Source organism: Anomaloglossus baeobatrachus, chromosome 6, assembly GCF_048569485.1.
Source record: "Anomaloglossus baeobatrachus isolate aAnoBae1 chromosome 6, aAnoBae1.hap1, whole genome shotgun sequence".
Taxonomy (NCBI): Eukaryota; Metazoa; Chordata; class Amphibia; order Anura; family Aromobatidae; genus Anomaloglossus; species Anomaloglossus baeobatrachus.
The window spans coordinates 199,593,051-199,617,508 of NC_134358.1; the positions used below are offsets into that span (position 1 = coordinate 199,593,051).

Below are 24,458 nucleotides of genomic sequence, written 5' to 3' on the forward strand. Positions count from 1 at the left end.
AAGGCACTCAGCTCCTCTTTCTTGATCCTCTTGTAGATGGAGTCTGCCATCTCTTCTTCCAAGTCACCGCTCAGTAACTTTCCCAAGTAATCTGTCAAGAGATAGGGGATCCCACTGCTGCCACCGCTTGTGAAGATCTGAAGTTGTGGTGTCCTGCAGTGTTCTGCTCCTCACTCACTAGGTGTCATGGCGACTTCAGACTCTGTTCACATTGCAGAGTCTAGCAGGTAACCTGATGCTTCTTAGTTGCTCTGCCAGAGTCAAACGTCGACTGTTTAGTGCTCACTGGTCATCGGTTAATTCCTGCAGGCTGGTGTATTGCTGCTGGGATGTTCAATCACAGCCACCTTCCTTCATCTAAAAAATGGTGGAACTTAGCCTCACATGCTGATTATAGCTCTAGCTTTGCTCCAGCAATACCGGTCCTTCTGTGTGGTGATCCAGTTATTGGTGAACAGTTGTATGCTATTGAGTGTGCGATGAAAAGATCCTGTCATTTGTTTATTTCCTCCCTGTACTTTCTTTCTCCCTGAACAGTTATTGTCTTCTCCCCTGTGTATGCATGCAGTGAGTGATCTTTGGCTTTCCCCTGTTTGTTGTATTTTGTGGGGTTAATTCTCCTGTCCCGGCCCTTCCCTAGGGTGGGGGAGAGGAGATATTAGACCAGGGCTACACCATCAGGCGTACCTGTGACGCCCTGGCAAAACCAGGTAGTCACACAATAGGAACCCGCATAACACCATCCCTCACCTAGGTCGCATACAGCCGACCTGAAACCCTAGTCACCCCCCTCAAGGCAAGACAGGCACACCAGTGGGCGGCACTAGGCGGTTAGGAAACGCCCACCCAGGGGTCTAGACAGCCCGGGGAGGGAAAACAAACAGATGAAGTTGTAGTTCAAGTTGAGAGGAGTGGAGGCTGGAGCTAGGTGTAGCTCCAGCAGAGGAGAAGTTCAAGTTGGACGGTGCCAGGGTCGGAGCCCTGATACCTTGGCTAGGTGGCAGACGGTAGCAGGAGACAGGAAGATGGCTCGGCAGATCCGAGGAGGACCGGGACAGGGTTGGAGCCCGCCGGTACCAACACTGGAGACCCGACCAGAAACCGTGCACAGAGGGGGTACTTGGACCCTGAAGCCAGGACCGGAACCAACAGCCTAGCAAATCAACCGATTGAGGGCAGGATTATAGGTCCTGTCCCAACCAAAGTCCCAAGAGCAGACAACCACCCACAGAGAGGGATAGGGCAACCGCCAGGGCCCAAAGGTCAGCGTCAGCGGGAACGGCTCCTCAGGCACACAGAAAGCTGGGAGCGGACTCCCGTGTTCCATATCAGGAAATCTAAAAACACAACCACAACTAGTGCAGAGGAAAAGACGGCGACCACCAGCCCGGGTGGGAGACCAGAGTACAACCGTCCACGGCGGCCGGCCACCAGCACCTTGGTTTACCAAAAGACTGGTGTGATTCATTTAATTGTGAGTAACCAAACATCCCCTGGTCCATCCGGGCACGCAAGCCTCTGCCACGGCCATACCCTGCACAGAGACACTGGGCCCCGGGGCAACCATCCTACCCACGGAGGGGTTAACATCCGGCTGCCACTACATCTTCCCTGGGTATCCCATAACAGCAGCGGTGATGTCCCGCTCTGGCCAGCAACCCGCCTCCTTATTAAGGGGTCGGGTCGTGTGGCGTCACTGCGACGTCACACAGCAGGCGGCCAATAGGAGCGGAGGGGCGGAGATAAGCGGGATGTAAACATCCCGCCCACCTCCTTCCTTTGCATAGCCGACGGGAGCCGCGGTGACGCAGGTAGGAGATGTTCCTCGCTCCTGCGGCTTCATACAAAGCGATGTGTGCTGCCGCTGGAGCGAGGAACAACATCGGACCGTTGCATCAGCATGATTATGGAATTCGCTGACACTACACCGATGATACGATTACGACGCTTTTGCGCTCGTTAATCTTATCATCTAGGGTTTACACACTACGATGTCGAGAGCGACGCAGGAAGTGCGTCACTTTCGACATGACCCCACCGACATCGCACCTGCGATGTCGTAGTGTGCAAAGCCCGCCTAAGGGCCAGTCTAGGCACCCCTACTCCTGGGAGTCATACCCGTGACATGTGGGTTGTATTAGTCACCTAGGCAGTTTAACGATGCAACAATTTTTATTTATAATAGTCCTTATGCTCCTCAAGACAATGGATATCAATAATAGTGCTTAAGGCCGCTTTACACAATGCGATATCGTGACCAATATCGCTAGCGTGCGTACCCGCCCCCATCGGTTGTGCGACACGGGCAAATCGCTGCCCGTGGTGCACAACATCGCGCGGACCCGTCACACTACTTACCTGCCCTGCGACGTCGCTGTGACCGGCAAACCGCCTCCTTTCTAAGGGGGCGGTTCGTTCAGCGTCACAGCGACGTCACAGCAGCGTCACTGTACCGCTGCCCAATAGAAGCAGAGGGACGGAGATGAGCGTGACGAACATCCCGCCCACCTCCTTCCTTCCGGATTGCGGGAGGGATGCAGGTAAAGAGAGGTTCCTCGTTCCTGCGGTGTCATACGGAGCGATGTGTGCTGCCGCAGGAACGACGAACTACATTGTTACTGCAGCAGCAACGATATTCGGGAATGGACCCCCATGTCACCGATGAGCGATTTTGCATGTTTTTGCGACGATGCAAAATCGCTCATAGGTGTCACACGCAACGGCATCGCTAAAGCGACCGGATGTGCGTCACAAATTCCGTGACCCCAACGAGATCGCTTGAGCGATGTCGCAGCATGTAAAGCGGCCTTAAGTATAGTTCCTCAAATCCAGACGACTGATATCAACAATAGTCCTTAGGATCGTTCAGTCCAGACGACAAATATATGATTATATTGATTAGATAGGGATTTAGGATGAAAATTACTTTGTTGGACCACCCCTTTAACTTTAGGTATTCTAATATCTGATCAGCTAATATTTTGATTAAACCAAGGGTAATTCTTCTATTGCAGATCTGAGGTGCACTTTAGACTACATTCCCACAGTGAGTTTTTGAAGCTGCATATTTTTACTTAAGGGTGCTTTACACGCTGCAACACCGCTAACGTTTGCTAGCGATGTCGTGCGCGATAGCACCCGCCCCCGTCGTGTGTGCGATATGTAGTGATCGCTGCCATAGCGAACATTATCGCTACGGCAGCGTCACACGCACATACCTGTTCAGCGACGTCGCTGTGACCGCTGAACAATCCGTCCTTCAAGGGGGGGAGGTGTGTTCGGCGTCATAGCGACGTCACTGCCGCATCACTAAGCGGCTGCCCAATAGCAGAGGAGGGGCAGAGATGAGCGGGCGGAAGATCCCGCCCACCTCCTTCCTTCCTCATTGCCGGCGGGACGCAGGTACGGTGAGTTTCCTCATTCCTGCGGTGTCACATGTACCGATGTGTGCTGCCGCAGGAACGACAAACAACCTCGCTACTCATCTGTCAACAATTTTTGGTTTTGGAGCGACCTCTCCAATACTATTGATTTGTACCTCTTTTGCGATCGTTTTAGGTCGCTCAGAGGTGAGTCAGATGTGTGTCACAAACACCGTGACCCCGACGATATATCGTTAGCGATGTCGCAGCATGTAAAGCCCCCTTTAGGCATCAAAATCAAGAATTTGATTAAGAAAGTTTAAAAAAAAGGCACTTAGGGTATGTGCACACTGCGCATTCAAGACACTGACACCCCTGCAAGACACCGGCACCCCTACAAGGTTTTTAAGGTGGAGCCACTTCAGGAAAATGCAATGAGTTATTTTCCTGGAGCAACATTTTCTCTGAAATTTTTGCTTTGAATTATTGAGCACGAGCAGAAGGATGAGAATGAAACTTCTTTTAATGCCTTCAAGATTTCTGAACCCTGATGGGCGTTAAGACATGACATAAGATGGAACATGTGCAAATTAATGTCATTTTAACATTGCTGTGGTTTATGCTCTCTTAATGGGATAATTTTGCAGTGCTAATTTAGGCAGTTTCGAGGCAGAATCTGCTTGAAAAAGGTGCCATGTGCACATGCTGTAAGGCTACATTCCCACAATGAATTAATATTTACATTGCATAAAAAAGTAGCGACTGAAGGGTGCTTTACACGCTGCTACATTGCTAACAATATATCGTCGGGATCACGGTATTTGTGACACACACCCGGCGCCGTTAGCGACATCGCAGCGTGTGACACGTACGAGCGACCTTCAACGATCCCAAAAGTGGTAAAAATCGTTGGTTTTGGAGAGGTCGTTCTTAAACAAAATAACGTTGTTTGGTCACTAGTTGTTCATCGCTATGTGTGACACCGCAGTAACGACGAACATCTCCTTACCTGCATCCACCGGCAATGCGGAAGGAAGGAGGTGGGCGGGATGTTACGTCCCGCTCACCTCCACCCCTCCACTTCTATTGGCCGGCCGCTTAGTGACGCCGCAGGGACGTCGCTATGACGCCGAACGCACTTCCCCCTTGAGGGAGGAATTTTTCGGCGGTCACAGCGACGTCGCTGACAAGGTATGTGCGTGTGACGCTGCCGTAGCGATAATGTTCGCTATGGCAGCGACCACCACATATCGCACGTATGACGGGGGCGAGTGCTATAGCGCTCGACATCGCTAGCAAACACTAGCAATGTTGCAGCGTGTAAAGCACCCTTTAGGCTATGTGCACATGTTGCAGAAATTTCTGCACCAACTTTCTGCATCTTCTGGCAGGAAAACTGCTTCTGTAAAAACTCGTTTTGGTGTTTTAATAGCGTTTTTTTGCTGTTCTGTGATGTCTGGATAAAGTCCAGACCCGCGGGGTTCAAAAGTACCCGAGTGCTGGGCCCAGGCTGGGATTGACTTGGATCCGGCACTTGGGTAAAAAAAAAAGGGAAAAATAAAGAAAAAAGTAAAGCAAGCATGCTATACTTTACCGGCATCACTGTACTTGCTCGGTAGATGCTATATTGTATGGCAGGGGTGGGCAATTAATTTTCCCATGGGGCCGCATGAGAAGCTGGGATGGCTTTAGAGGGCCGGACTGATATAATTAACTCGGTTCTACTATATATATATATATATATATATATATATAGTTAGGTCCAGAAATATTTGGACAGTGACACAATTTTCACGAGTTGGGCTCTGCATGCCACCACATTGGATTTGAAATGAAACCTCTAAAACAGAATTCAAGTGCAGATTGTAACGTTTAATTTGAAGGTTTGAACAAAAATATCTGATAGAAATTGTAGGAATTGCACACATTTCTTTACAAACACTCCACATTTTAGGAGGTCAAAAGTAATTGGACAAATAAACCAAACCCAAACAAAAATTTTTTATTTTCAATATTTTGTTGCGAATCCTTTGGAGGCAATCACTGCCTTAAGTCTGGAACCCATGGACATCACCAAACGCTGGGTTTCCTCCTTCTTAATGCTTTGCCAGGCCTTTACAGCCGCAGCCTTCAGGTCTTGCTTGTTTGTGGGTCTTTCCGTCTTAAGTCTGGATTTGAGCAAGTGAAATGCCTGCTCAATTGGGTTAAGATCTGGTGATTGACTTGGCCATTGCAGAATGTTCCACTTTTTTGCACTCATGAACTCCTGGGTAGCTTTGGCTGTATGCTTGGGGTCATTGTCCATCTGTACTATGAAGCGCCGTCCGATCAACTTTGCGGCATTTGGCTGAATCTGGGCTGAAAGTATATCCCGGTACACTTCAGAATTCATCCGGCTACTCTTGTCTGCTGTTATGTCATCAATAAACACAAGTGACCCAGTGCCATTGAAAGCCATGCATGCCCATGCCATCATGTTGCCTCCACCATGTTTTACAGAGGATGTGGTGTGCCTTGGATCATGTGCCATTCCCTTTCTTCTCCAAACTTTTTTCTTCCCATCATTCTGGTACAGGTTGATCTTTGTCTCATCTGTCCATAGAATACTTTTCCAGAACTGAGCTGGCTTCATGAGGTGTTTTTCAGCAAATTTAACTCTGGCCTGTCTATTTTTGGAATTGATGAATGGTTTGCATCTAGATGTGAACCCTTTGTATTTACTTTCATGGAGTCTTCTCTTTACTGTTGACTTAGAGACAGATACACCTACTTCACTGAGAGTGTTCTGGACTTCAGTTGATGTTGTGAACGGGTTTTTCTTCACCAAAGAAAGTATGCGGCAATCATCCACCACTGTTGTCATCCGTGGACGCCCAGGCCTTTTTGAGTTCCCAAGCTCACCAGTCAATTCCTTTTTTCTCAGAATGTACCCGACTGTTGATTTTGCTACTCCAAGCATGTCTGCTATCTCTCTGATGGATTTTTTCTTTTTTTTCAGCCTCAGGATGTTCTGCTTCACCTCAATTGAGAGTTCCTTAGACCGCATGTTGTCTGGTCACAGGAACAGCTTCCAAATGCAAAACCACACACCTGTAATCAACTCCAGACCTTTTAACTACTTCATTGATTACAGGTTAACGAGGGAGACGCCTTCAGAGTCCCTTGTCCAATTACTTTTGGTCCCTTTAAAAAGAGGAGGCTATGCATTACAGAGCTATGATTCCTAAACCCTTTCTCCGATTTGGATGTGAAAACTCTCATATTGCAGCTGGGAGTGTGCACTTTCAGCCCATATTATATATATAATTGTGTTTCTGAACATGTTTTTGTAAACAGCTAAAATAACAAAACTTGTGTCACTGTCCAAATATTTCTGGACCTAACTGTATATATATATACATATATATATATATATATATATATATATATATATATATATGCACACACACGCATATATACTGTGTGTGTATATAATATATATACACATACACACAATGTATACATACATACACACACAATCCCCATATACTACTTCACTACACCCCCCATATACTGCACCTGTAATATACATCACTACCTCCCTATACACTACACCTGTAATAAACTACACCTCTATATACTATACCACTATATACTACATCACTACACTCCTATATACACCTGTAATATACTACACCCCTATATACACCTGTAATAAACTGCAGCACTACATCACTATATACTACACCTGTGATAACCTACATCACTACACCCCTATATACTACACTTGTATTATACTACACCACTACACCTGTATTATACTACACCACTATATACACCTGTATTATACCACACCACTACACCCCTATATACACCTGTATTATACAGTTGTATATAGGGGTGTAGTATAATAAAGGTGTGTATATAGGGGTGTAGTGGTGTAGTATATTACAGGTGTATATAGGGGTGTAGTATAATACAGGTGTATATAGGGGTGTAGTATAATACAGGTGTATATTGGGGTGTAGTATAATACAGGTGTATATAGTGGTGTAGTATAATACAGGTGTGTATATAGGGGTGTAGTAAAATACAGGTGTATATAGGGGTATAGTATAATACAGGTGTATATAGGGGTGTAGTATTACACTACACCCCTATATACACCTGTATTATACTACACCACTATATACTACACCACTACACCCCCCCATATACCACACCTGTAAAACTACATTCCCATATACTAAACCACTACACCCCAAATATTTGTCAACAGTTACCCCCTCCCCCCTCCTCCCCCTTGTCCCCGCAGGTTACTGGTAACCACTCACCTCTCTTCTTATTGTCGCTTTCTCAGGCACCTCTGTACGGGTCCCCGCTGAGCAGCTTCTCTTTCACATGCCCAGGCTGTGCCGACGCTGTATTCCTAGGAGCCGCTGCTTCTCTCCGTACTGGCCCCGCCGCTGCCTCTCTCCATACGGCCCCCGCCGCTGCCTCTCTCCGTACGGCCCCCGCCGCTGCCTCTCTCCATACGGGTCCCGCGGCTGCAGCTTCTCCTGCCGGGCGGGAACTTTTCAAATGACACACGCGCGCTGTAAGAAAGGTGCCAGACAGGGAACAGAGGAGAGATTCCTGCATTTCGCTGCCTGCACTGACTGTGTGGAGCTGCAGGATCTGTCCTCTGTTTCCTACCCGGCACGCAGCGTGTGATGAGGGCAATCTGACCACGGGCCTCCCGGAGCCTGGAGCTCCGGACAACAGGTCAGATTGCCCTCATCGCTGACCGGCCAGCAAGGACACCCTGAGCCAGGCGGGCCGGTCACAGAGAGTAGGCGGGCCGGATGTGGCCCGCGGGCCGCCCCTTGTCCAGATCTGGTGTACGGGCTCCTTCCAGGTATGACGTCATTTCAACACGTCCCTATCACATGATTATAGTGGAAGGGAGAAAATCTCGCCAAGCTCACTAACCCAGCTGGTCACGCCCAATAACCAGGAAGGAGCCCATACATTCTAAGCTCAACCATACCTCCTACTTCCAGGGACACTCATTAGCCTCATGCATATTCACTGCTTTCCCCGCTCACCGGCATCTGTGATTGGTTGCAGTCAGATGCGCCCTCAGCCTGTGTGACAACATCTGACTGCAACCAATCACAGACCCGGTCTGCGAGTCTGTTGTACAGAAAAAAATAAATAAATAAAAAAATTGACGTAAGGTCCCACCATATTATGAAACCACAACAGATAAGCATAGGGCTACAGGCTGCAGCACCCAGCCGTCTGCTTATTTTGGCTGTGCATCAAAATAAGAGGGACCCCATGCTGTTTCTTTATAATTTAAACAAACAACTAAAAAAAATCCAGTGTGGTCCCCCCAATTTTAATACCCAGCGAAGATAAAGCCTGAAAGCTGGGGGCTGGTATTTTCAGGCTGGGGAAAAACCAGCCCAAAAATAACAGCCTGCAGCTGCCCAGGATTGTTGCATCCCTTAGATGTGACAATCCCGGCACTTTAGCCGGCTCTTCCCGATTGCCTTGGTGCGGTGGCAATCAGAGTAATATCAGGGGTTTATGGCAGCTCATAGCTGTGACTAAGCCCTAGATTGGTAATGGCAGGCATGTATGAGACACCCCCATTACTAATCTGTAATAAGTGAAAAGAAATAAACACAAACACCGAAAAAATCCTTTTTTTTTAATAAAATACAAAAAGCTCCCTCTTTCACCACTTTATTAACCCCATCAACACCCCTGCAGGACCGACGTCATCAACACAAGGCCCCAAAATAATTCAGCTTTGCTATATCTGAATTTCACAGTGAGCGCAATAGAACAAGACAGCCCACTGTGAGCTCCAGGGAGAGAATGAATGAGCCGCGTGTTCAGGTGTGAAGTCACTCAGGCTATTTACAGTTACAGGTATCTGTAATTGGTTGCAGTCAGACACTGTCACACAGGCTGACTGCAACCAATTACTGGCGCCGGTGTGCAGGGAAAGCAGTTAATATGCAATGAAGGTAATGAGCAGCCCGGGAAGTGAAGGAGGGGCTGCGGGAGCATACGGCCGCTCTGGTGATTCAGTAAGTATAGTGCGCCTCCTGCAATACCCCTATCCTTTCTACCACCATTTTGAAGTGCTAGCTTCTGATCCCCTCAGACTGCATCTGGCCAGATTACCTAGATCAATTCTGGGTTTCTTATTGACCTGGTTAGACCCGCCGATCTAGGGTATCTGCGAGTCCACCTGTCACTAGGGTGAAAAATCAAGGCAAAACTGCTGAAAAGAATGGACATGTTCATTCTTTTAAATAACAGCAAAAACCAGGGTGGTTCACAAAACAGGTGTTTTGTGTGTGTGTGTGTGTGTGTGTTGTGTGTGTGTTTGTGTGTGTGTGTAAAAGATTTCTGAACTCTAAGGCCTCCAACACACATCCGTGCCGCCGGTACGTGCCTGGTACGTTTTTGCATGTATCGGCGGCACGGAGACACGTACACCAGTGTTACCCTATGGTAACAGGCACACACACGTAAAACCACACGGAACGTGTGTCCGTGTCGTTTGTACATGTGTGTGTGTTTTTCCACACGCTCAACATGTCCATTTTTCTCTGGCATCATGCAGGCACGGACCCACTAAAGTCAATGGGTCCGTGCCGGTACGTATGTGACACGGAGCATGTCAGTGTTCTACCCGTATCGTCCGTGTGCGTTTTCTTGGTGAATTTTTGCAATGCGATATCGGTCAATCTCCCTCTGTCGGTCGGTTGGTATCTTTCGCTGTCAGATAGTCGCTCTGTCTGTCTGTCTCTCTCTCTGTCTGTCCCTCTCTCTGTCTGTCCCTCTCTCTGTCCGTCGGTCAGTCTCTCCCCCTCTCGTATACTCACCGATCCCCGATCACTAGCGCGGCGCTGCACAGCTGTCAAAAACCTCCGTCGGCTTTTACTTTTTTGAAAATGCCGGCCGCTCATTATTCAATCTCGTATTCACTGCTTCCTCCGTCCACTGGCGCCTATGATTGGTTATAGTCCGACACGCCCCCACGCTGAGTGACAGCTGTCTCACTGCAACCAATCACAGCCACCAGTGGGCGGGTCTATATCTTGCAGTAAAATAAATAAATAATTAAAAAAAAAACGACGTGCGGACCCCCCCAAATTTGATACCAGCCAGGGTAAAGCCACATGGCTGAAGGCTGGTATTCTCAGGATGGGGGGCTCCACGTTATGGGGAGCCACCCAGCCTAACAATATCAGCCAGCAGCCGCCCGGAATTGCCGCATCCATTAGATGCAACAGTCCCGGGACTCTACCCGGCTCATCCTGAATTGCTCTGGTGCGGTGGCCATCGAGGTAATAAGGGGTTAATCATGGCTGGCGTCTCCCCGAGATACCTTCCATGATTAACCTGTAAGTGAAAGTAAATAAACACACACAACGAAAAATCCTTTATTTGGAATAATACACAAAAACAAACACCCTCTTTCACCACTTTATTAAGCCACAAATACCCATCCAGGTTTGGTGTAATCCACGGAGGTTCCACGATACTCTCGGCTCTACTACACGAAGGTGACAGGAGTTGCCACATACCATGACCACTCTCTGTTAGCTCCACGCAGCAACTGAGGTGAGCCGCACAATCAGCAATGACGTCACGTCATTATCGCTACGGCAGCGTCACACGCACATACCTGTGCAGCGACGTCGCTGTGACCGCCGAACAATCCCTCCCTCAAGGGGGAGGTGTGTTCAGGGTCATAGCGTCACTAAGCAGCCGGGCAATAGAAGCGTAGGTGCGGAGATGAGCGGGACGTAACATCCTGCCCACCTCTTTCCTTCCGGTGGTAAGGAGATGTTCGTCGCTCCCGCGGTGTCACACATAGCGATGTGTGATGCCGCAGGAATGACAAACAACATCGTACCGGTGGCAGCAGCGATATTAAGGAAATGAACGATGTGTCAACGCTTACCGTTTTGGAATGATTTTGTGATCGTTGATCGTCGCTCATTAGTGTTACACGCTGCGATGTCGCTACCGGCGCCGGATATGCGTCACTAACGACGTGACCCCGACGATATATCGGTAGCGATGTCACAGCGTGTAAAGTACCCCTTTGCATTTGCTGGGACTGTGAAAGGCAGCATTTTATTACCATGTATTCACATAAAACCAAGGCAAAAAATATGTTAAAAACTGCTGCAAAATCGTTGCAAAAATACCCTATATGAACATAGCCTTACAGTTTCAGCAAAGTGAATGAAATTTCTAGGAATTTCATACCACTATATTTCTTTTTGTAATCAACGTAAACGTACAGGCAGTGTGTGTTTCAAAATACGCAACATGGCAATTTCTTTTGTGGGTATGCTAAGTTTTTTTTATGCACACATTTTTATCATTTACTTGCATTAGATGCAGAACAAAACACAGATAAAAATGTACATGCGGAAACATGCTAAAAAAAAAAGTCAAATACCAGGAAGTATTAAGGCTACTTTACACGCTGCGATATCGGTCCCGATATCGCTAGCGTGTGTACCCACCCCCATCTGTTGTGCGACACGGGCAAATCGCTGCCCGTGCCGCACAACATCGCGCAGACCCGTCACACATACTTACCTGCCCGGCGACGTCGCTGTGACCGGCGAACCCCCTCCTTGCTAAGGGGGCGGTCCGTGCGGCATCACAGCGACGTCACTGAGCGGCCGCCCAATAGAAGCGGAGGGGCAGAGATGAGTGGCCGGAACATCCCGCCCACCTCCTTCCTTCCTCATAGCGGCCGGGAGGCAGGTAAGGAGAGGTTCCTCGTTCCTGCGGCGTCACACATAGCGATGTGTGCTGCCGCAGGAGCGACGAACTACATCGTTACTGCTGCAGTAACGATAATCGAGAATGGACCCCCATTTCACCGATGAGCGATTTTGCACGTTTTTGCAACGATGCAATATCGCTCATCGGTGTCACACACAGCAACATCGCTAATGCGGCCGGATGCGCGTCACAAATTCCGTGACCCCAACGACTCCGCATTAGCGATGTCGCAGTGTGTAAAGCCCCCTTTAGGCTACATTCACACTTCCGTTGTTTTGCATCAGTCACAATCCGTCGCCTTGAGGAAATACGGTATCCTGCTGAATATTTTGCAGGATTCCGTTTTTTCCCCATAGACTTGTAGTAATGACGGATTGCGACTGATGGCCCTGCGCTGCATCCGCTATGCGACTGATCAGTCATGGCATGACTGACCGCCGGGCGGAAGCAACGCAGAATGTAACTTTTTTTGTAGCGGCGAAAAAACACAATGCGCAGGATTCCGCCGGCATCCGTCCTTGGTTATAATGGAGGCCTATGGGCACCTAAATCCGTCCCATCCGTCAAATGACGGATTCTGGCGATGGTTCCGTCTTTTAGCAACAGAGCATGCTCCGATGTTTCCTTTCTGGTTAGAAAATATGTCTCTCTCTCTGTCTGTCGGTCAGTCTCAGTCTCTCTCTCTCTCTCTGTCGATGTTGGTCTCTCTCTCTCTGTCTGTCAGTTTCTCTCTCTTTGTCTGTCGGTCGGTCTCTCTCTCTGTCAATGTCTGTCTCTCTCTCTCTGTCGGTCTCTCCTTCTCACCCCCTCTCTCATACTCACCGATCATCAGCGCAGTGCTGCACAGCTGTCACACTGCTCCGGTGGCTGCTCCTACTTTTGAAAATGTTGGTCGCTCATTATTCCATCTCATATTCACTGCGTATGTCGCGGGCGGGGAGGGTGCTGCGCTCACCACGCTCGGGTCCGGCGCTGCTGCTGCTCAGTGACTCAAGCGGTGGGCCGGATCCGGGGACTCGAGTGGCGCTCCTCGCCCGTGAGTGAAAGGGGGGTTTGTTGGTGTTTGGGATGTCGGTTTGTGACGCCACCCACGGTGTGTGGTGAGGTTGGGGCACCACCGCTGCTCTGTACGGGGATCCCGGGAGCGATGACAGGGAGCAGCTGGGATTTTTCTCTCCCCTCCGTAGGTAGGGGGATTTTGGTAGTCCCGGGGCCCGGAGTTGTTGTCTGTTTGGTGGATTGCGGGGCTTGGCCGGGTGCAGGGTCGCAGGGGCAGCGCTGTGTCAGACGGCACGGTGGTACTTACTCAGCCAGTAACGCACACGGAGTCTCTAGTAAAACAAACGGCTGGATGGACGAGTCCCACAGACGGCTGCGGCGGTCACTCCCGGTAGGTTGGCGGTAACTGTCTCTCCCTGCACCGGTGTTATGTTCTCGGCCCCGATGGTTTACCACCGGTAACCCGCTCCCCAGCGGTATGTTGGCTAAGGGAGCCCCTTTTTGCCCGCAGGCTCTGGCCCTAGGAGCTCTAGCTCTGGCGGTAGCTTTATCTCCCTCACGGTTTGGACGGTTGCCTTCAGTCGGGTCTTTACTGCTGGGAAACCCCGGAGGTTCCAGTCGCTGACGGATTTGACCGGTTTAATAGCGACTCCTAGCCTGGTCGGGGTCCGTAGGCCCTGTTGGATGGTGCTGGCTTCTCTTTGCTCCCCGATCCGGTACCGGCGGGCCACCGCCCGTCCCCGGTCCTTACGGTTGTGCGTCAATCAGCCTCTCCTGCAGACGGTCACCACCGTCTGCCAACCTTGCTCTTAGGTGCCCGGGCCACGTACCCGGACACGGTCAGTCTGCTCTTACTCCTTTTTACAATCTGACCTTCTTTCCCGCCTCCAGGACTGTGAACTCCTCGGTGGGAGGCGCCAACCACCTGGCTCCGCCCCACCTGGTGTGGACATCAGCCCGTGGAGGGAGGCAACAAGGAATTGTGTCTGACTTAGGTGTTCCTAACCGGGGTGTGGGGTGTGTTGTTGCAGTACCTGTGACGTCCTGGCTTGTCCAGGGCGCCACACGTCCCCTGCCCATCGGCGCCTATGATTGGTTGCAGTCAGACGCGCCCCCACGCTGAGTGACAGCTGTCTCACTGCAAGCAATCACAGCCGCCAGTGGACGGGTCTATATCGTGCAGTACAATAAATAAATAATTAAAAAATTGCCCTGGGGCAGTGGCAATCGGGGTACTAAGGAGTCAATGGCAGCCCATTGCTGCCACTAAAGGGTGCTTTACTTGCTGCGACATCGCTAGCGATGTCGTGCGCGATAGCACCCGCCCACCTTGCTGTTTCGTCACGGGGGGATTGCTGCCGTAGCGAACAATATCGCTACAGCAGCATCACACGCACATACCTGCTTAGCGACGTCGCTGGAGACACCGAACAATCTCTCCTTTAAGGGGGCGGTTCATTCGGCATCACAGCGGCGTCACTAAGTGGCCGCCCAATAGCAGAGGAGGGGCGCAGGTGAGCGGTCGGAACATGCCGCCCACCTCCTTCCTTCCTCATTGCCGGTGGACGCAGGTAAGGAGATGTTCGTCGTTCCTGCGGTGTCACGCATAGCGATGTGTGATGCCGCAGAAACGACGAACAACATCGTACCTGCACCACCAACAATATTATGAAAAAGAGCGACCTGTCAGCGATCAACGATTTTTGATGTTTTTTTGATCGTTGATCGTTGCTCCTTTTAGTCACACACAATGATATCGCTAACGGCGCCGGATGTGCGTCACGAACACCATGAACCCGACAATATATTGTTAGCGATATCGTTGTTTGTAAAGTACCCTTTAGTCCTAGGTTAATCATGGCAGGCATCTATGAGACACCCCCCCCCATGATTAATCTATAGTGAAAGTAAATAAACACAAACCCCGAAAAATCCATTATTTGAATAAAAGACATAAAAACACTCTCTTTCACCACTTTATTAATCCCCAAATAACCCTCCAGGTCCGGAGTAATCCCTGCTCTGCTACATCGGAAGCTGACAGGAGCGGCCGTAGAATCCCGCCGCTCTCTGTCAGATCCACAGAGCAACTGAAGTGAGTCACGCTGTCAGCGGTGACATCACTCAGGTTACCCGTGGCCACAGCTGGATTCATCCAGGTACAAACTGCTACAACGAATCAACAAAGAAGAAAAAGTCCAGCTCACCAAACTGCCTTGTTGGTAAGATCCAAATCCTGCGCACGGAATGTGGCTAGGCAGCCGATCAATTGTAGAAAATAGAGAGTTTCCAGCGCCAGGAATAGCAGGTTAAAAGTCCATTTTATTAAATATAAGGTAAAAATCCAGCTGGTACAGCATGTATGTTGGATGGCTTGCAGAACAACGCGTTTCGACGCTCAGGTCTTAATCATGTTCTTCAGAACATGTAGCTTAAAACACAAAGTTGTTTTATTTAAAACATCAACGGAAGAAAAAGAAAAAAACAGGTATTTTGCTGCGCTTGAAGACCATAGACTATGATGTCAGGCAAATAATTCTTTTTATTTCTTCCTACGCGTTTCGGAGACCACAACTGTCTCCTTCTTCAGGGAAAGGAACTAACATCATAGTCTATGGTCTTCAAGCGCGGCAAAATACCTGTTTTTTTCTTTTTCTTCCGTTGATATTCTACTTGTGCAACAGGGCTGCTGCTGGACCTTTTTGGCGCTCACGTTATGCTGGTAAAGGAGTTGTGACTGGCACAACCCGATCAGGTGAGTGCATCACTTTTACATGATCTTTCCCACCCAATATATCGGGTAAGACGCTATTGCGCCTTTTCTCTCCTATTTAGATTTATTTAAAACATGACATACCAAGAAGAGGCAAACTGCAGCGTCAAAAACGCAATAAAAATGCACGAAAAAAACCGCACCCAAAAATGCAATGGAAAAATGAAAACAACATCATTTATGTAATAAGTGTAAAAATGCTGCAAAAATTCTATAAAGTATTAAAACTCATTAATAACTTATGGGAACATGGTTCAACATGCAGCATTAAAAAAAAAATTACAGTGCAGTTTCAGAAGCAGCTTCTGCTGGGTCATATGTAAATTAAATGTGCCGTTAGTCAAAACACTGCCTTAAGCGGGCTTTACACACTGCGATATCGGTCCCGATATCGCTAGTGTGGGTACCCGCCCCCATCTGTTGCGCGACACGGGCAAATCGTTGCCCGTGCCGCACCACATCGCCCAGACCCGTCACACATACTTACCTGCCCGGCGACGTCGCTGTGACCGGTGATCCGCCTCCTTTCTAAGGGGCGGTCCGTGCGGCGTCACAGCGACGTCACTGAGCGGCCGCCCAATAGCAGCGGAGGGGCGGAGCTGAGCGGGACGTAACATCCTACCCACCTCCTTCCTTCCGCATTGTGGCCGGGAGGCAGGTAAGGTGAGCTTCCTCGTTCCTGCGGTGTCACACGGAGCGATGTGTGCTACCAAAGGAACGAGGAACAACCTCGTTACTGCTGCAGTAAAGATTTTTGAGAATGGACCCCCATGTCACCGATGATTGATTTTGCACGTTTTTGCAACGATGCAAAATCGCTCATCGGTGTCACATGCAATGGCATCACTAATGCGGCCGGATGTGCGTCACCAATTCCGTGACCCCAACGAGTTCGCATTAGCGATGTCGTAGCATGTAAAGCCCCCTTTACACAAAAAATTGGTTGAAAGATGGGCAATCCAAGAGGTTGTATAAAATTAAAAAAAAATGTCTGAAGTTGTACCATATTTTTCCAGAATGATTCACTTGTATAAATGTATTGAATTTTCAGACTCTAGTCTAAAGCCTGCTTTACACGTTATGATTAAGCATACGATATCGTATGCGATCGTAACCACCCCCATCGTATGTGCGGCACGTTCAATTTGTTGAACGTGTTGCACAAACGATTATTTGCCGTCACACGTTCTTACCCTTCCATACGACCTTGATGTGGGTGGCGAACGTTCACTTCCTGGAGTGGGAGGGACGTTCGGTGTCACATCGACGTCACGCGGCAGCCGGCCAATAGAAGCGGAGGGGCGGAGATGAGTGGGGTGTAAACATCCCGCCCACCTCCTTCCTTCCGCATTGCCGACGGGAGCCTTGGGACGCAGGTAAGATCTGTTCATCGTTCTCGGGGTATCACACACTGCGATGTGTGCTACCCCGGGTACGATGAACAACCTCGCGTTCAAAGTTTAGCAATTGAACGACGTGCATGTGATGAACGTTTTAACGTTCAATCGCAATCGCACGTAGCTGTCACACGTTACAATATAACTTACGATGCCGGATGTGCGTCACTTACGACGTGACCACGCCGACACATCGTAAGATATATTGTAGCGTGTAAAGCCCGCTTAAGTTTAGAATGTCAACATTTTCAGCAATATTAGTACCTCTGGCTCAGTGTGCAAAATCACTGTAAATATGTTTTAGGTATATGAAACTTATATTGTTAGATGCAACTTAAAATTTATATTTTATAGGGGCTGATTTTTTAACAAAATCTGGAAAGCAGGATGCAGTTGGTAAGTAAACTGTTAAAATATTTTCACTTTCAATTATGATTATCTATTTTTAAGAACAATATATGAAATACACTGACGTGCAAAAGGGTAACAATGTTTTGAACTTTTGACTTTCAGGCTCCGTATCTCACCATCCACTATAGCTTTGGGCCTCCAACACACATCCGTGCCGCCGGTACGTGTTTGGTACGTTTTTGCACGTACCGGCAGCACGGCGACACATACACCAATGTTACCCTATGGTAACTGGCACACACACGTAATATCACACAGAAAGTGTGTCCGTGTCGTTTGTACGTGTGTGTGTTTTTCCACACGCTCAACATGTCTGTTTTTCTCCGGCATCACGCAGGCACGGACCCGCTAAAGGCAATGGGTCCGTTTCTGCACGTATGTGACACGTAGCATGTCCGTGTGCTACCCGTACCGTCCGTATCACTTTTTTTGTGCATTCTGGATGCGATGTCGGTCAATCTCCCTCTGTCGGTCGGTCGGTATCTTTCTCTGTCAGATGGTCGCTCTGTCTGTCTGTCCCTCTCTCTGTCCGTCGGTCGGTCTCTCCTCCTCTCTTATACTCACCGATCCCCGATCACCAGCGCGTCGCTGCACAGCTGTCAAAAAGCTCCGGCGGCTTTTACTATTTTGAAAATGCCGGCCGCTCATTATTCAATCTCGTATTCACTGCTTTCTCCGCCCACCGGCGCCTATGATTGGTTGTAGTCAGACACGCCCGTACGCTGAGTGACAGCTGTCTCACTGCAACCAATCACGGACACCGGTGGGTGGGTCTATATCATGCAGTAAAATAAATAAATAAACAAAAACGACGTGCGGTCCCCCCCCAATTTTGATACCAGCCAGGGTAAAGCCACACGGCTGAAGGCTGGTATTCTCAGGATCGGGGATCTCCACATTATGGGGAGCCCCCCAGCCTAACAATATCAGCCAGCAGCCGCCCAGAATTGCCGCATCCATTAGATGCGACAGTTCCGGGACTCTACCCAGCTCATCCCAAATCGCCCTGGTGCGGTGGCAATCGAGGTAATAAGGGGTTAATCATGACAGGCGTCTCCCAGAGATACCTTCCATGATTAACCTGTAAGTTAAAGAAAATAAACACACACATCCTAAAAATCCTGTATTTGGAATAATACACAAAAACAAACACTCTCTTTCACCAATCTTTTAAGCCCCAAATACCCATCCAGATCCGGCATAATCCAGACGACGTACCACGACGCTCTCAGCTCTGCTACATGAAGCTGACAGGAGCGGACACAGACCACAACCGCTCTCTGTGAGCTCCACGCAGCAACTGAAGTGAGCCGCTTGATCAGCGATGACGTCACTCAGGTTACTGGCGGCCACCGCTGGATCCTCCAACTGTGACAGCAAGTCGTCCAAGCGACTGAAGTGAGCTGCGTGATCAGCGATGAAGTCACAGGTGAGTTGCAGTCTCGGGTGGAAGACTCCAGCTAGCCGCGGGTAGCATGAGTGACGGCAGCGCTAAACACGCCGCTAACTTCAGTCACTGAGGGGATTAGCAGTCACCGGTGAGTCCTTCACGGGTGACCGCTAATCAGGACGCCACACACAGACAGAGCCGTGGTATGACAATGAAGTTGGGTGAAGTTCATCCGAGTTCATTCTCATCGCGCGACTCTGTCTGTGTCTGCTGTCAGCGGGTATGTATCAACGACATTTTGCCTCCCACACGGATCATTTCAAACGGACAACACACGGACATTTCACGTACGTATCTCATGCATACACGGACATTCCACACGCACACATGGTGAGCATACGCCATCACACGGATGTCACACATACCGGCGAAACGGACATAAAAAACAGAACACGGACCCGTTTTTTGCGAAAGTGTGGCAGAGGCCTTGAACATGAGACTACCATCAGTGTATTGACAATGTGGCTATCTCTTACATAAATTTGACTTGAACCTGTTTAGTATATGATTAGTTATGCAGATTCTTGTCATCTCGCTGCATTTTTATTGTTTTGCTCCTGGTGGTGGAAAAATCTTTTTCTTCTTCTATACTACAAATTACACCATGTTTTTACATTCTCTAATAGCTTAGTGTGTTATTGGGTTGATTCCCAAGCGGAAGGTTGCTGGTTCGAAACATGGAGCAGCCATGAAGAAGAAAAGAAAGACTGCATCATCCAGCTCATCAATGGCGGCCAAGAATATTGCTAAACTGCAACATATAAGCGCCATGACATTTGAAAGGCCAAGAGGTGGACGTCCAGGGGGAATATTGGTGTTAACAAGTCTACTCATCACAAGGTCTATCAGTTCTGGCATAACAAACACGGCAGTGGAAGTGGATCGTACGCTTTGTAATAGTGAGATCACAGACGTCCATGCAAGCACCATATAATTTACACAAGTCTATAATGGTGGCCCAAAAAAAGTGAAGATGCCTCAACTTCAATATCATCATAAAAAGCGTTGGCTTGAGTTTGCAAAACAGTATGAAATGTGGACAGTAGAAAATTGGAATAGGGTGAAAACAAGTGAAAAAGGGTCTGACTGATCGAGAAATAGAAGGAACTGTCAAGTTCAGTGAAAGAAGCCTTATGTTATAGAGTTTTCACAGCCAAAGGCATTGGATACTTGACCATGATTGATGGTGGTCTCCAGTGCTATGTGTATGTGGGTATGAAAAGGAAGACCTAGTGTTCCAGCAGGACCATGAAACTAAAGCCAGCTTTACACCTTACAATTAGGTGTGCAATCTCGTATGCGATGTGACACGCCCAGGTTGCATATGGGATCTTATGAGATTGCACGTAGGTCGTTCATTTGCTGTCACACGTGCGTTAGTAGTCTATGTTAAATTGATCAATTTTGTGTGCGATCCTTTAGATCATGTGTTCTGTGACGTATGCATTGGGCACCCTTCTTTTTTTTTATTTATTGACTTGCCAAGCGTGTGTAATGTGTAGGGATGCGTTTTTACTATGTCATCTGCCATTCAGCTCTGCTACATGGCCGCTAACAGCAGACACAGACAGCCATGTAGCAGAGCTGAATGGCAGATGACCGCAGACACAGAAAGAGCCGCACGATCAGAATGAACTCGGGTTAACTTCACCCGACTTCATTGTCATGCTGCGGCTCTGTCTGTGTCGCGTCCTGATTAGCGGTCACCAGTGAAGGACTCACCGGTGACCGCTAAACTCCTGAGTAACTGAATTGAGCAGCCCTCTCATATACTCACCGATCCCCGATCTCCGGCGCGGCGCTGCACGGCATTCACACTGCTCCGGCGGCTTTTACTATTTTGAAAAAGCCGTTCGCTCATTAAACAATCTCGTATTCCCTGCTTTCCCCGCCCACCGGCGCCTATGATTGGTTGCAGTGAGACACGCCCCCATGCTGAGTGACAGGTGTCTCACTGCACCCAATCACAGCAGCCGGTGGGCGTGTCTATACTGTGCAGTGAAATAAATAATTAAATAATTAAAAAAAACGGCGTGCGGTCCCCCCCAATTTTAAAACCAGCCAGATAAAGCCATATGGCTGAAGGCTGGTATTCTCAGGATGGGGACCTCCATGTTATGGAGAGCCCCCCAGCCTAACAATATCAGTCAGCAGCCGCCCAGAATTGCTGTATACATTATATGCGACAGTTCTGGGACTGTACCCGTCTCTTCCCGATTTGCCCTGGTGCGTTGGCAAATCGGGGTAATAAGGAGTTATTGGCAGCCCATAGCTGCCAATAAGTCCTAGATTAATCATGTCAGGCGTCTCCCCGAGATACCTTCCATGATTAATCTGTAAATTACAGTAAATAAACACACACACACGAAAAAAATCCTTTATTAGAAATAAAAAACACAAACATACCCTGGTTCACCACTTTAATAAGCCCGAAAAAGCACTCCATGTCCGGCGTAATCCAGGATGCTCTAGCGTCGCTTCCAGCTCTGCTGCATGGAGGTGACCAGAGCTGCAGCACACACCGCCGCTCCTGTCAGCTCCACGCAGCAAATGAAGACAGCCGCGCGATCAGCTGAGCTGTCACTGAGGTTACCCGCTGTCACTGGATCCAGCGGTGGCCGCGGGTAACCTCAGTGACAGCTCAGCTGATCACGCGGCTGTCTTCATTTGCTGCGTGGAGCTGACAGGAGCGGCGGTGTGTGCTGCAGCTCTGGTCACCTCCATGCAGCAGAGCTGGAAGCGACGCTAGAGCATCCTGGATTACGCCGGACATGGAGTGCTTTTTCGGGCTTATTAAAGTGGTGAACCAGGGTATATGTTTGTGTTTTTTATTTCTAATAAAGGATTTTTTTCGGGTGTGTGTGTTTATTTACTGTCACTTACAGATTAATAATGGAAAGCATCTCGGGGAGATGCCTGACATGATTAATCTAGGACTTATTGGCAGCTATGGGCTACCAATAACTCCTTATTACTCCGATTTGCCAATGCACCAGGGCAAATCGGGAAGAGCCAGGTACAGTCCCAGAACTGTCGCATATAATGTATGCGGCAATTCTGGGCGGCTGCTGACTGATATTGTTAGGCTGGGGGGCTCCCCATACCGTGGAGCTCCCCATCCTGAGAATACCAGCCTTCAGCCGTATGGCTTTATCTGGCTGGTTTTAAAATTGGGGGGGACCGCCCGCCGTTTTTTTTAATTATTAAATTATTTATTTCACTGCACAGTATAGACACGCCCACCGGATGCTGTGATTGGGTGCAGTGAGACACCTGTCACTCAGCGTGGGGGCGTGTCTCACTGCAACCAATCATAGGCACCGGTGGGCGGGGAAAGCAGGGAATACGAGATTGTTTAATGAGCGGCCGGCTTTTTCAAAATAGTAAAAGCCGCCGGAGCAGTGAGAAAGACGTGCAGCGCCGCGCCGGTGATCGGGGATCGGTGAGTATGACAGAGGGGGTAAGAGGGATAGCCTGACATGGACAGAGAGAGAGGGACAGAGATAGTGACCGACTGACAGAGATTAGTGAATGACCGACATTGTGAGGCGCTTCAGAACGCAGCTTTTCAGCTGCGCTCTGAAGCGGACCTTTTTTAAGCTGCGGTGCAGAGCGCACACCTGCGCACATAGCCTCAGACATCACAATCGTATGAGGGATGTCACACGTTTCAATTGACTAGGTTCATACAACAAAATGTCCAATGTATGAGGAATAAACGACGTGTATGCGATCACCGTATTTTCGTTCAATCTTGATTGCACGTAGGCGTCACACGCAAATACGTCACGAACGATGCAGGATGTGCGTCACTTACAACTTCACCCCGACGACGGATTGAAAGATTTATTGAAGCGTGTAAAGCAGGCATAAGATACGTTGAAATTGGTAAAGAAATAGTTCAGTGACAAGTAGATGTGCTGGATTGGCTCCCCCAACCCTCAACTCAATCGAACACTTGTGGGTAGAGTTAAAGAAAAAGCTGTATACATACCCAAGTGAGTCGGTGAGTATGCAGCAACATTAGGAACATGTAGAAGAGACCTGGAATCAGATTTCGGTCAAGAAATCCTTGGATCTCATCAAGAGCATACCCAGAAGGATTCCAGGCAGTGTTGAAAGCCAAAGGTGGATTTGTGCTAACAAAATTAATAAAAATTTAAATTTAGAAATTTAGATTTTTAGGAGCAAAACAGTAACAATGCAGTTACATGACAGAAACCTGCTTAACTAGTCATATGCTAAATAGTTCCAAGTCAAATTTATGTATGAGATAGCCAAGATAATTGTCTATAAAATGATTCCAGCCAATTTTGCATTCAAAAAGTCAAATAGCACTCCTTCCCTCTAGAGCCCTGCTGTGCACCCAAATGGTAGATTTCCATCACATATGGGGAATCGGTGTACTCTGGAGAACTTGCACAACCAATTTTATGGTGCATTTTCTCTTGTTACCCTGTTGAAAATGCAAACTTTGGGGCTAAAGTAAACTATTTGTTATTTGTGGGGAAAAGTAAAAATTTTAATTTTTTCCTTCCACATTGCTTTAGTTCCTGTGAAACACCTAAAGGGTTAATAAACTTCTTGAATATGGTTTTGAGCAGTTTGTGGGGTGCAGTTTTTAGAATGGTGTTACTTTTGGGTATTTTTTGTTATGTAGACCTCTCAGTCACTTCAGATAGGATGTGATCCCTAAAAAAATGGTTTTGTAAATTTTGTTGGAAAAATGAGAAATTGCTGATAAACTTTGAACCCTTCTAACTTCCTAACAAAAAAGTTTCAAAAATTGCGCTGACATAAAGTAGACAAGTGGTAAATCTTATTTATCTATTTTGTGTGATATAACGTACCAGTTTAAAGGGAATATGTCACCACGTTTTTGTCACCTAATCTGAGAGCAGCATAACGTAGGAGCAGAGATCCTGATTCCAGCAGTGTTTCAATTACTGGACTGCTTAGTGTAGTATTGATAAAATCACTGTTTAATCAGCAGTAGATTATCATTAGAAAGCTACTTGACGCGCTGCCAGGTAGTCCAGCATATTGATGAGCTCTGTATAAGAGCTAGATCTGCAGCAGAGAAAACATTTATTTTATCCAAATGACAGCAAACAGCTCAGTAAGTGACACATCGAGGTCTCTGTCTCTACATTATGCTGCTCTCAGAGGAGGTAAAAAAACCTGGTGACAGATTCCCTTTAAGGGCATAAAAATGTAAAGTTTAAAAATTGTGACATTTATTTTTTTTTAAAACTCGTTTTATTGAAGGTTAA

The 24,458-nt window shown here is 48.2% G+C and overlaps 1 protein-coding gene across 1 annotated transcript in view; it reads left to right on the forward strand.

Annotated features, from left to right (window-relative positions):
* C6H18orf63 (chromosome 6 C18orf63 homolog) overlaps window positions 1-24,458 on the forward strand; it is a 237,418-nt gene that overhangs the window by 89,709 nt on the left and 123,251 nt on the right. Inside the window, exon 5 of the mRNA XM_075316417.1 lies at window positions 17,679-17,720. Within this exon, the coding sequence (XP_075172532.1) occupies window positions 17,679-17,720 (42 nt within the window). The remainder of the gene's footprint in view (window positions 1-17,678; window positions 17,721-24,458) is intronic.